The sequence below is a fragment of the Eleutherodactylus coqui genome, chromosome 1 (assembly GCF_035609145.1).
Source record: "Eleutherodactylus coqui strain aEleCoq1 chromosome 1, aEleCoq1.hap1, whole genome shotgun sequence".
Taxonomy (NCBI): domain Eukaryota; kingdom Metazoa; phylum Chordata; class Amphibia; order Anura; family Eleutherodactylidae; genus Eleutherodactylus; species Eleutherodactylus coqui.
In genome coordinates this window covers 368,436,157-368,449,939 of record NC_089837.1, presented here as the reverse complement: position 1 = coordinate 368,449,939, position 13,783 = coordinate 368,436,157, and the positions used below count along the sequence as shown (strand labels likewise).

Here is a 13,783-nt window from a genome sequence, read left to right as displayed (position 1 = left end):
GCCACCCTTGTTTTAGAAAGGCATAGAATGTGTTCAGCAAAGCCTAGTCAGCCTTCAGTGACTTGGGAATTAAATGTCAGCTTACCAGAACGGCAGAAGATTTTTTCAATCGTAACTCAATCATGATAAGTGACCTTAAGCAGGCAATAAAGGTATCATTGTTGGAAAATATCAAATTGCTGGTTGATACAGGTGATCGCTTCCAATGTTTCAGATGCATATAGTGCACAATAGTGTCGTAAGGCTTTGAAGTAGAACTCACATTCTTGAGTCAGGGCATCCGTTTGGTCCTTGTGACTCAACTGGGTTCTCGTCGAATAGACAAAAATAGAAGGTGTAAATGATTGGGTTATGATTGAGTTCGCTATTGGCCACTGCATCAACCTCTAAGATACTTATTTATTTTTGAAGAAAGAGTTTTCTCTTATAGTTCTATTGAAGTATCATATTTCTCTCTGGTGAGAACATCTCTTTGTCCCCAGTGGATTAACTGGGTTTTCGTCCAATAGGCAGCCAAATAGGGAATGTGAACTATTGGGTTCAGATTCACAGCCCCACCAACCTAGTTAATTGATACATAAGGAAGCCTAAAGAGGCAAATTCTACCTAAAGGAAACATATCATATCAGGAGATACATTATTTCTAATTGATAAACTCACCTTGTGTCCTCCAATTTGTGGGGCCACCGGGAGGATTATTGGTCTATTCCTGGTGATTGCTCTTGGGGATTTAGATTGTGTGTTTGTTCGTTCTGTTTTTTGGTGTACAGCCCTTTGTTTTTAATATTTCAATTATTAAAAGTTATGTTTTCTGTGAAGATCACAATATAGTGGTAGTTTTTACCACAAGCAGACTAAAAATGATTCATGTGGGACAAATGTTACATATTGATTGTTACAATGCTTTTGTGGTATTGCAGTGGAGGCCAATACACTATATTATTGGGGCTTCACATTCGTCCCTTGACTCCATCCAAGACCTACCTATACATTACATTTGTTATGTATTTTAACCTCATTTGCAGTGGACAGATAGTCATGCTGCTAACCTCAATTTCCATATGCCGAAAACAAACCTGTAGCAGTAGACCACTAACTGCTAATAATGGGGGTGATGCAACAGGATCTTGAAACAGAAGTCCTAAATAAGTAAAATATGTTACTCTGGAGTCAATAAAAAGTAAATACCAAGTTCTTTTTTTTTTCCACCAAGACCTGTATGTAGATTTCTGTCCAGCAGTATGTTTATGAAACTCTTTCCAAAGGAGCCCAGAGATTTTCTTACTGACAGCCTTTCACTTCCAACTTACACAATCAATTGAGACTGCTCAGCACACAGTACTTCAAGTAGACTATAAAAAGCTCATTTCTACACAGATCGACCCTGGAAATGTTTTACTATTAATATACAGAAAAATTGACTAAATGCACTATTTGCTTTCAGAGTTTATTATCTGGTGATTGGCGAAAAGACACAGAAGCCCTTATGGTCCAGATGTACAAGGATTGTGGAAATAACTGATATATTTGTTATGGCATCAATCAGTATGTGCTCCTCGTAACATTAATCAGCATTCCTGACTAGGCAGTCATATCTGTGGGGACCACCAGAACTACTCCTGAAGATTTACATGGTGGGGAGAATAGATCATACAAATTGGATTATTTAATTCCAATCCCATTGCTTTCCCCAAGTAGTTCTAGAGATGCTACACAGTTACTTATCTCCCACACCTCTAGAAAATGTCCTTGCTTCTTCATCTAAATCAGATGTTATAATTGCTGACTGAATAATATTTCATTTCATGTCATACAAAAACATGGGGCCTGCATTGAGATTATGCAGAAAGGCTTCCCATATGTACATATGTATGTGTGTGTGTATATATATATATATATTTGTCCACAGGGGTGGACACAAATATGTAAACATCATACGAAATGCATAGGATTTTAATCATTAGCATTGAGCTGCCCTTTTGACCCCAACTATAGGAGTGGCTGAAATTTAACACTATCAGAAATCTGAACATCTTTCCCTGTAGATTAATAACCATTAACACCCCGATGTGTTCTGAATATAAGAATTTGGTTCCCTCTAGTGTCTACTGTATACTCATAAATTAAAGTTCAGTTAATTGTGTAAATTAATAGCTCAGTACAATGCAATCCTAAAATCTCGCTCAAAACCTGAGAGTTGCGGGTTCAATCCCTGCATGGTTCAGGTAGCCGACTCAAGGTTGACTCAGCCTTCTATCCTTCGAAGGTTGGTAAAATGAGTACCCAGCTTCCTGGGGGGTAAAGATGACTAGAGAAGGCAATGGCAAACCACCCCACAAAAACAATCTGCCAAGAAAACCTCACGATGTGACGTTACCCTAGGTGTCGGTCATGACTCGATGCTTGCACCAGGGGATTTTACCTTACCTATACTTAAAGTGTTATTCTGTATGGTCTCTGTTACATTCTTTGTCCAAAAAAATCAAGCACCAAGAAGGAGTTGTAATTTTGCTGCAAAACTCAGCATGCAGTTACATCTCAGGCACATATGCAAATGGTTAGAGTTGCAGTGTGATTAGATGAATGGTCTTGCCACCTGAGGCCCTAAAAGTGGTTCCCCCCTTGGCCTATAAAAAGGCTTTCTGAGGCTATTTGTGCATAGCAGAGCTCTTTTTCCACCTGTATAGAGCTTGTTGACCATTAGACATGCCTTTACGATGCAAAGAATTGCCTGCCACCTGGGCGGTTCTGACAAGACTGTTCAGAGGTGATTGGACCAGTGGATGTGTGAGCGCACGCACACAAGACAATCGCGCTCAGGACGCCCTCAACAGACCACCAGTAGAGAAGATCATCTGATTGTCTGAAAAGCACGAGTGGCTTCAACTATTTTGTTTTCAACCATTCAGAGACATGTGGCACCATCGTTACAGGCCCCTGTATCTTTCTGAACCATCTCCAGGTGCTTGGCTTAAGGACATTTGGTCTCACAGCACCCATTATGTGTACTGCGTTTGACACCAACCGTCACCTCCATTTGCAGTGGTATAATGAACTATGAAATTGGACTGCTGTGGAGTGGAACTGGTTGTCTTCAGCGATAAATCCAAGCATAATTTGGACACGGATGGCCATTTCGTGCCTAGGGGTGAGCGCTTCAATTTTGACTATGCTTTAGAGCAGCACACTGCCCTAACTGCTGGTGTGATGGTCTGAGGGGCCATTGCATATGACAGTCGGTCACCCATAGTAGTGGTATGATGGACAATGATAGTGATGTCTGTAGTCACATGTGTTGTCTCTCATGGCAAAGCTTTCAACAGACATTTCCCAACAGAATAATGCTTGGCTGCACACAACAAGGGTGTTACTGGAATGCCTCCAAAACATTGCCACACTTCCATGGCCTGGAATGCTTCCACAACATTGCCACACTTCTGTGGCCTGCCCAGTCACCAGATTTATCGCCAATACTGTGTTTCCCTAATATAAGACCTATCCTGATTTTCAGGGGAAATTGGCGGTGCGGGGGATTGGAATACAAGCCCTCCCCCCAAAATAAGTCCTAGCTACACTAGTTAAAGAAAAGCCTGCAATACTCACCTCACAGCCGGCGTCTTGGTCCCCTGCTATGGTCTCCCCGGTGGTGCGGCAGGCTGCTCTGTAATCCTCCCCACTGTTGTCGCTCTCTGGTAAATGGGACTTTGAATTCCCCCGCCTCCAGCAAGGAAGTGCTGTGATTGGATTGAGCACCAGCCATTCACAGCCATTCAGTGAATGACATCACTGAATGGCTGTGATTGGTTAATCGAGTGCCAAAGATGGTTTTTGAGTGATAATCGTTGCATGTAAATGTGCCTATCTTTCACTTTTCTGCCAAATGATAAATTTCAGTTCGGCTTGAAATCCATCGTTCAGCAGAACAGCTGATAAGACGGACTGCACGCTGTGTTCTGCCTGGGGAGCGCTGATTACATTGTCTCAGCTGTCAGCCCCGCGGCAGAACACAGGGAATGTATTCAGCGAACAATAGGTGGTCTGTTCCCTGAATACAGCTCCTGGCAGCTCACACGCTACTCCATGCTGAGATTTGTCCACAGTTGAAGAACAAAGTCTGGTGTACATTCTCAAAACAATTAGACTGTATTATACTTTAAATGGGTTTTCCAGGGAAATACTAATGATGACCTATCCTCAGTATAGGTCATCAATAATTGATCGGCAGGGCTGCAGTGCTTGGGACCCCAGCTCATCAACTGATTGAGGGTCTGCTATCAGCGCCACAACACACATGGTCAGGGCGGAAGCTGGTAATTGCAGGCACTGCTGTCATTTATTTTAATAGGAGCTGTGCTTCAGTTACAATGGCGGCCACTACATACGGGTTGGAGCAGCTTCCACTCCAACTCCTGTGGGCATGCACTGACAGCAGGTGCCTAATCACGGCTTGGGACCACAGCCGATCAACTATTGTTGACCTATACTGAAGATAGGTCATCAATAGTATATACCTAGAGAAGCCCTTTAATGTTGATTTGGTTATATATCATACCCAGAAATGGTTAAATATCTTGTATCTACTAATGAAGAGATCATTTGCTAAATAGTGAAGAAGATAAGGCAGCTTTTCATGTTGTATTTAGTATCTTAGTATAAGCTGAATTTCTGTTAGAGATCTATCAAGGTATTCTTGAATGGGGGGGTAAATCTCTTGTCTATTGGTTAGTGTATATGGAGAATTAAAGTTTACTTACTTTCCCTGGCAGACACAAATTACTATGTATATTCCTAATATTGTTAATTGAAGTATAGGACATACAATGTAGAGCTTAATAGACCATCAAATACATGTTCCAAACAATTGTCCTTCATACATGCCTATCACATAAAATACTTTTGAATATGTATATATTTTGCACATAATACATGAAATATCATTAAATAAATAGGTTTCATATCTGGCAATGGGGCCCTTCATGGAGTCTGCCATTTTAATGGAAAGAATAGCATGCTGCGCTATCTTTAATGGCAAACTTGATGGAATGTGTAGCGGAGGCTTTCTTTTGTGATAATGAAGTGCTGCAGCAGGTTGCGTAAGTGGTCTATAATGGTTGATGGCTGTGAGATAAGATGGAGACAAGTTTATACAATAATAGTTTTGTAAAGAAAAATCTAAAAAGTACTTTGTTCTTTTTCCAGAAAACTGTTGGGATAAATATACCAATTACTAATCCCTTAATGGATACCTTACACTGCCATGTGCTGCTGAATGGGGATGGAATCACTGGGGATGACGTTTTCACTCTGCAGTCAAGGGAAACTTTCTCCTATGTAGCAAAGTTTTCCCCAACTAAAACAGGAATTTCTAATGGGAGGTGAGTGGCGATATAGAAATACAATGGTCAGCATTACTGTACAGGTAGGACAGTTGCCTAACATACAATCAGATGGACAGGGCTGAACTTGTTATTAATTTCATTCCATTGTTTCATTTGATAACATTGTATTTTACTTTTTACTATTCATTACTAAAAATATAGTGGGAGTTACAGTACTATGTTCTATATATGTCAAAGGTTTTTAGAGATCTGTATAGCAATAATATTTTGTTCTTCCTGAATTGAACATGCATTGCTTGATGCTGGTATGTTTAAATTTACACCAACTGAATGGGATACCAGGAATTCCATAAGACAATACTTGAGAAGCTATATATTGCTTTTTTACTCTCCAGTTAAACTATCAATGTGTTTTATGTATTTGTAAAACAAAGACTGGACCACCACCATTGTTAGATGGTCCTCGTGACAGAGCATTGCATGCCTCCAGTATAGTAACATATAAGACAATGTGATATTACTATGTGGTCTTTTCCATAAACTGAAACAAAATGGGCAATGCAGTATGAAATTGTGCTGTACATTTACACGCAGTTCAATATTACATTTCTCCATTAGAGTCTTCAGTTGACATTGTCTGAAAAAAATGCTCCCATGTGTAGCTATTGCTTTTACATACTTGTTATGGCACCTCCTGGTGTTCTTTTGATTCCCTCTCAGAACATCCACCTAATGTGTCCAATGCAGGTGGTCTCACATGCTCACTAACTCATTCCCATGGGTGGTGGAGTGATTCCTGCTATGGTGCAGGCCTGCTAATAAGTATCGGTGCACATTTGTCTCATCTTGCGGCACTTCCATGCGCCAGTTGGAATCCTGCCTAATGACAAGCTGGAGTAGGTTTTTACTGTAATATACACCAGTTTCTGGCACACATCATAGCAAATGTAATGTGCCCTGTGTGGCCACACCCACTAATGCTAGTCCCCACCCACTTTAAAAAAAGTTAAAGCCCCAAAAGTTGTGCCAAAAAGGCAACTTTTGTACATCGGAAAACTGGCATGTGGGGCATAATACATTATGTGGACATTCTGAGAAGGAATAATAACAACAGGGGGCGCCATAATAAGTATTTAACAACTACATGTAGACATAGAAATACTCTTTACAATTATTCCAATTCAAATGTTGTTCTCTTTTGCATAGCTTAACAAATAAATGTACTACTTTATTCTGCAACAAGCACTTTAGATGACATTACATGGGAGCTGCTTACCTGCATTACTGTAAGCAATTAATGTCTTGTTGGGCCAGTTTTGGTGCATAAGGGATTAATGTGTTCTTAGAATTTATACCTTTTTTAACTTCTCATATTAATTTTTTCCAGTGTGATTTTCCAAAGTCATGCTTTTGGAGAATTTTGGTACAATTTAGTACTGACATCAGAGAAGCCAGATTGTGTTAAAATACCTGAAGTATTCTGTGAACTTGGGAAGTAAGTAAAGAGATTCATACTACTTTAAAGGGGTTTTCCGAGCAAAAACTATTGATGACCTATTCTGAGGATAGCTCATCAATAGTTAATCACCAGGGACCTGCTGCTGATGTCCCCAGCGATGAGTTGATTGTCTGGCCAGCTGTCAGTGTAACGGGCCGGAAGTGCATTTTAAGGGACGGGAGTGGAAATCAAAGGGAGCTGAAGCCAGCTATTACTCTTCAGCATTTTTCCATGGTGTTAGGGGCAGAAGTGACAGAAGTGTAATATCTGGGCTATTGACTCATTGTTGGGGATACCATATAGCGTGTCATCTGCGATTACCTATTGATCCGGAGGATATGTGCTTTGGGACCCTTTTTCTTCAACTCAAACACTTGAAAGCACATTTTGCACTATAGTCCCACTAAAAATGCTGTGATGATCCTTTGATTTCATTGTTCATGTAACATGTTCACATTGGCAGCCAAGCAGTCTTAGAATATTATAGATCATCCTCCATGTTTCACTGTAGGTAGGGGGTACTTTTCTACACATTCTTCATTTCTTTTATAAACATAACACTGATATGCACTGCTAAGGAGCTCTAGTTAGCTTTCCCTTGACCACAGAACATGTTTTTTCTGCAGAATTGTGGTTTATCTATGTAACTTTTGTGTATCCTATATGAAGACAATTATAGTCCCACTAAAAGTGTCAGTCCCACACATCAACTGATATAACAACCCCAAAATAAATGTCCAAGGCAGGACAGCAGAGATTATCATTAAAAAATTGTTTGTTGAGAATGACATAAAAAAAACCATGAAGACCTACAATAGGCCCAACCAAGCTCAATGTCATGCACATAATAAAGTGTTACCACATAATCGCGGGTCTGGAAATCCCGGCACCCCGACACGCACATTTCGCTCTTAGCTTCGTCTCGAGGGGAAATGATTGTAATACTAGGTATGGTATAAATAGCACTCTGTCTCACTAACTTAATTATCACACCTGTCTGGTTGTTTTGTGATAGGTCTATATGATCAGTCATTCCTCCCCTCAATCACATGGATGTCAGCAGGTGGGGGAGGGGGGAAACATGTAGGTTAATATAAGCATGATTTTCTTGGGGAACTTCTTATATATGAGGTGATGTATTTCCCCGACTCTCTGAAGACGAGGAGGAGTTAAGTATATCGGTCTCAGACAGCTACTGTGGGGGTCACTATTAATACTTGGGTCAATATAGGGGACATTTAGTAATAGTGTCCCATATATCCGCCCCGGTAGCAATAGTATTACTACTGAGGCCACTGTGGGGGTCACTATTACTACTGGGGCCAATATAGAGGACACTATTACTACTGAGGCCAATATAGAGGACACTATTACTACTGAGGCCACTGTGAGGGTCACTATTACTACTGGGGCTAATATAGGGGACACTATTATTACTGGGGCCAATATAGGGGACACTATTACTACTGAGGCCACTGTGCACATGGCAGCATACCTCAAGCTGACTGCACATGGCTGAAATGTTGCAGAGTGTCCACAGCAGAAATTTCCGTGGCAAATTAAGAAGCATTTCGGCATCCAAAAAATAGTCAAAATCTACACAATAGGTGCAGATTTTTACTGGAAACAGCCGCATATCTGCAGCTGATTTCGTTCTATGTGGCGTTGCCCCTTAACTTCTCCAAAGGCTTCCTGCAGTCAGGGCTCCCCACCTTCTGGTTCCCAGCGCCTAGTCAGGTGTGGACACTACAGGCTGCTGGGAAACTGAATCTGGGGAGCTCTGACAGCAGGAAGCCTTTGGAGAAGTTGAGGGAGAGTGCCACATGGTTATTTTTATGTTTTGTGCTTTAATGCATCAAAAATATTAGTATATTGTATGTGTGTGTATATATATATATATATATATATATATATATATATATATATATATATATATATATATATATATCCAGGTGGTTTCACTAAACACTTTCTTTTGGGAAATATTTAATATGGTGTACTTAATATTCTAGGGTGCAGATAATGTTGACCCCAATTGTACTGTTTACTTCAAACTCCTCATAAAATGTTTGAAGCATAAGTGCTGCAAGCAATGTAACAGCTTTCTTTTGCTCTACATTGGTCAGACTATCAGACTATTAATTATAATCATTCATTTTACATTTCGCACTATGAAATAGACTTGTATTTCTGTATAGGACCATTTTGTTATGGTACATTTACACTTTCCATTCTTACTGCCCTACAGGTGGACCCGTCTCTTTCTCCCGCTTGTGAATCCTACACAGGAAACATTTGAGTTAGACATTGTTAACAGTAATCCTGAACATTTCTTAGTGGAAATGGACAACAGTAAGCCAGTAAGTAAAAAGGAATGTTTTCACAAAATCATGCTCTTGCAATGTCCTACTCAACCACACTAGTATACAAGTTAACACATTGAACCTTCCCCTTTTGTTTGCTGTTCTTGTAAGCAAAAACTCACCTTCAGTATGGAAGCATACATGATCAAAGAGCATAGTAAAATTGTCAATTGTCATTGAAACAAAAAGGAAACATTTAACTGGCACAACCACAAAGGTCAGTATTAAATACTGCAGGCTAGGTAATAACAAGTGTAATTTCTCCTATTCTAGGTTTCCCTTGATAAACTGCCCATACACATGAAATAGCTATTAGCTGGATGCTTGCTCAGCTGGCACCTGTGTCTCATGACTCCATCATAAACATGCATGCTCGGCCTGCCTATGTAGGCATGTTTATTTCAGTTGCTCAAAGGGTATAAACTATTACCAGATTCTTCCCGCAGGAACGAAGGATCAGGCATTTTGAAGTCCATTGTTATTTCTGGAATGTCAGTTGATTTTATCCCCAGTTATGATTTGTTCATGCTGGCGCTCATCAATTCGGTTGTTTGGCTCCATCATAGGATTCAAGCAATGAAAGTGATGGAAGCGCTAGATATGGCATAAGACAGGCACAAATGGCACCCAATGGACTGTCAGTTTTCTGTCATGCCTCCCAGAATATTCCCGGACACAACAGCACAGCATGCAGTATGATTTTGTCCAGGACTTACTGTCGATTCTTTGCCAGAGGCTCTAAATGATGCCTCCAATGCAGATGTGAACAGAGACTTAATGTTCAAGCTGAATGATGTAAGCATGTTGCCCGTGGCATTGTGCTCTTTTATTCTTCAGAATGTCAATGGTTTGTCATGTGCACAACTTGTCCTGAAATTATTTTGCAGATAGTTTTAGTTACAGTAAATGATAGGCAACAGTATGTGATGTTACATCTTCAATGAGGCCAGATTCTAATGATATTTTTATAACTGTATGATAGTAAATTATCAAGATGACATGTGCTTTGTCTCATCAGAAGACTATACTGTTTTATCTGAAACACAAGCCAACTGTGTGAACTGTATAAGAGTAACACAGTTACAGATATAAAAAAGGTCTCTAAACAAATGTATTTGGCCAAAAATATTGTTGAAGATTTCCTTTTTCTGTAAATAAAGCTTAAGACCCATTTACACGTAACGATTAGCACTCAAAATTCATTCAAACAACCGCAAATGAACAATAATCGTGCAGTTTTTGGCTGAATGATGATTTTAAGTTGAGCTTGAAATCCATCGTTCAGTCGCAGAGAGACAACAGGGACCACATGCTGTATCGGGAGATTACTTTATATTCTGCCGACAGCCCGTGCGAGAACAATGAAGCTGTGTGCAGAGCCCAGCCCACGTGCTGGGATCTGCAAACAGCTCCTGGAGGCCCTTTTACACGCAAATGAAGATGATAAAGTGGCAATAGACATTAGAGTCCATTATTACTTTATGCAAAAGGATCGCTTAAACTTTCAATAGTTTGAAAGACTATCTTTGCGTGTAAATGGGCCTTTAATCATAGTATAACAAAACCATAAATAACCAAGCTGGTACATTTTAACAAACCATTTGAGCACAGAAAAAATCGTACTGCTGATGTATTTAGCATACAAAGATTGCCTGGACATGATATAGTTGCATCCACTTCTTAGCTTATGCTATTGAAATAATAGAAAAACACAGTAGCCCAGCAAAAGTAATTAGAAACTTGAGCAAGAGTCACAAGTAGTATTTACATATGTTAATACCTAGCAGGGAATTCTTTAGCCCTAATGACATCAGATACTTTCCATGGCATGCTTTCTAATAACGTCTGATACACTTCAGCTGGTATTTGCCTCTATTCATCCTACAAACGTCTGGCGAGTTCTCTCAAAGAAGATGCATCGGCCTGTTAATAAGCGAAGAAGCAGCATCAAAATTTGACAGTTTAGAAATGCAACAAAGTTCTATGGAGTGACAAAGCAAGTTACTCCATTATTAAATCAGATGGACGTACCTGGACTTTCAGGATGCCAGGGAACGCCTTTTGCCCAAATGTGTTGTGCCAACTGTAAAGTAGGGCAGAGGTCCCATTCTGATCTGGGAATGTTTTATGTGGCATGGTATCAGTCCATTGGTTGTAGTGGCAAGAACCATGAACCCAAAGGTATACCTTGACATTCTAGACAATAATGTACTGCCAGCAATGTGGCTGACCTGGACCCAATTGAACATCTTTGGGATGAACTGGAACATCAGATAAGGAAATATGAACAGCGTCCATCTTTGTTGAGAATTCACCAGATGTTTGCAGAATAAGTGGTGGGTAATAGCAGCTGTAGTGTGTCAGCCGTTAGTGGAAAGTATGCCATGCTGAGTATCCAATGTCATTAGGATGAAGGGAGGCCCTACTGAGTGTTAACATATGTAAATAAATACTACTTTGGACTTCTGCTCAGGTGTCTGATTACTATTGTAGGATAATGTATTCCCTTTCACTGACTGACTGCAAGCAAAGATATTAATAATGCTGAGGGGTTGAAACACTAGATACATTATAAGGTGCCAGAAAACGTAATTATATAATGATTAAAGACTATGGACATCTTTTCTCATGATTTTTTAATTGATGTGTTTTTACTCGAAAATAATTTTCGTATTTGGCATGTATTAAAAATGTTTAACCAGTTTCGTCCTACGCTTGCAATACAGTACAACCTGGAGGACTTATTTCCTTGCAAACTCATACTGACCGATGGGTTCTGTAGCTACTCACAGGGAGATGTTTAACTCCTTAAGTACATGGCCTTTTTTTTCATTTTAGGTTTTTCGCGACATTTTAAAAAAATCATAACTCTTTTATTTATCCATCGATGTCGCTGTATGAGGCCTCCTTCACACGGGCGACACCGCATCGCTGCGAGAAAATCACAGCGATATCGCATCGCTGTACCGTACGATATCGCTGCGATTTTCTCTCAGCAATACCGCGATTTTGTAGCGCTACAAAGTCGCATGTGACACTACAAAATCACACGACTTTGTAGCATTTGCTTCTGTCAAAGTTGCATCACATCGCATGCAAACCGCGTTTTCGTGCGATGCAATGCAACAGAGGAAGGCTCCATAGAGAAACATGGGCTACAAAACCTCGCATGTCGCGGGCATATCGCTGGACCCGCGAGGTTTGTGTGTCGGGTTGTAGCATGCTACAAAACATCTCGTGTGAAGGAACCCATAGGAAACCATGGGCTTCTCATACATGCGATTTGTAGCATCGTAGCAATGCCACAAAATCGCACGACTTTGTCGCCCGTGTGAAGGAGGCCTGAGGGCTTGTTTTTTTGCAAGACAAGTTGTATTTTTAATGGTACTATGTAATGTACCATAGAATATACTGAAAAACTTTTTAAAAATTCTAAGTGGGGTGAAATGGAAAAAAACTGCTATTTTGTCATCTTGGGGGGTGGGGGGGGGGGGGTTCTTACACTGCAACAAAAAACCACCATAACTTCTGGCAGCCGATCTTTTTTTTTATTGACATAGTTGTGTGAGGGCTTATTTTTTGCAGGACGTCCTGTAGTTTCTTACCATCGTTACCAATTTGGAGTACATATGACTTTTTGATTGCTTTTTATTACATTTTTTTCTTGGAGACAGGGTGATCAAAAAAAGTGCGATTTTGACGTGTATTTTTTTCCTGACGACATTCACTGTGTGAGGTAAATAATGTGTTAGTCTGATAGATCAGACTTTTATGGACATGGCAAAAGGCTTTTTTTTTAAACTTTTATTACCTTTTAAAATAGAACTTTTAATAGTATTACATTATGCCGCGATCAGAAGTGTAACTTCATGCTTCAGGGCTCCAATGCAGAATCTGTAACAGGACCCCCAACTATAATGCTTTATAGATAGTACTGGGCTCCCTATATAGAGAAGAGAGGCCTTATGGGCCCCCTAAGGCTCCTGGGCTCAAGTGCAACCGCATCCTCTGCATCCCCTATAGTTATGCTCCTGGCCGCAATCTGACTGGCATGGCTTGATAGACAATCTGCAATAGCAGCTATGGAGGCTCCCAGAAGGCTCCTGGCTGCCATTGTAATTGAACAGTACCCCATAATCTCATCACAAGAGACCGTTCAGAAGCCCTGAAATCCAATCGGGACATTTAAATGCTGCTGCCAGAATTGACGGTGGCATTTAAAAGGTTAAAAGCCATGATCAGTGGGAGTGCTGATCACAGATGTAGCAGCTAGGTATCAGCTGTAAGAAACAGCCGGCAACCGCGTTGTATGGAGTGGGATCGGCTCCAGATCTCCCTCCATTCAAACCTCAAACATCCATTACATAACTATACATCTGGGAATGCAAAGGAGTAAATGTCCAGTTAGAGCAGGGGAAGATGTGTTATATATAGAGTTTACAGTCAGGAAGGGGAAGGGGCTTGGATATGTGTAAACTGCAGGTATTATGATTGATGATTTTTATTGCAAAATGTTGCAGCCCAGTTTGGGTGGCCAGCAATACACCCTGCTTGTAAGGGCTCTTTCACACGAGCGCTGTCCC

At 40.4% G+C, this 13,783-nt stretch overlaps 2 protein-coding genes across 2 annotated transcripts in view; one reads left to right on the top strand and one right to left on the bottom strand.

The window, feature by feature from the left end:
• The window catches only part of CFAP47 (cilia and flagella associated protein 47), a 508,792-nt gene that overhangs the window by 346,772 nt on the left and 148,237 nt on the right, over positions 1-13,783 (top strand). Inside the window, exons 53-55 of the mRNA XM_066577980.1 lie at positions 5,200-5,375; positions 6,727-6,834; positions 9,086-9,197. Of these exons, the coding sequence (XP_066434077.1) occupies positions 5,200-5,375; positions 6,727-6,834; positions 9,086-9,197 (396 nt within the window). The remainder of the gene's footprint in view (positions 1-5,199; positions 5,376-6,726; positions 6,835-9,085; positions 9,198-13,783) is intronic.
• Positions 1-13,783, bottom strand: part of AMELX (amelogenin X-linked) — a 677,225-nt gene that overhangs the window by 523,058 nt on the left and 140,384 nt on the right. The window lies entirely within an intron of this gene.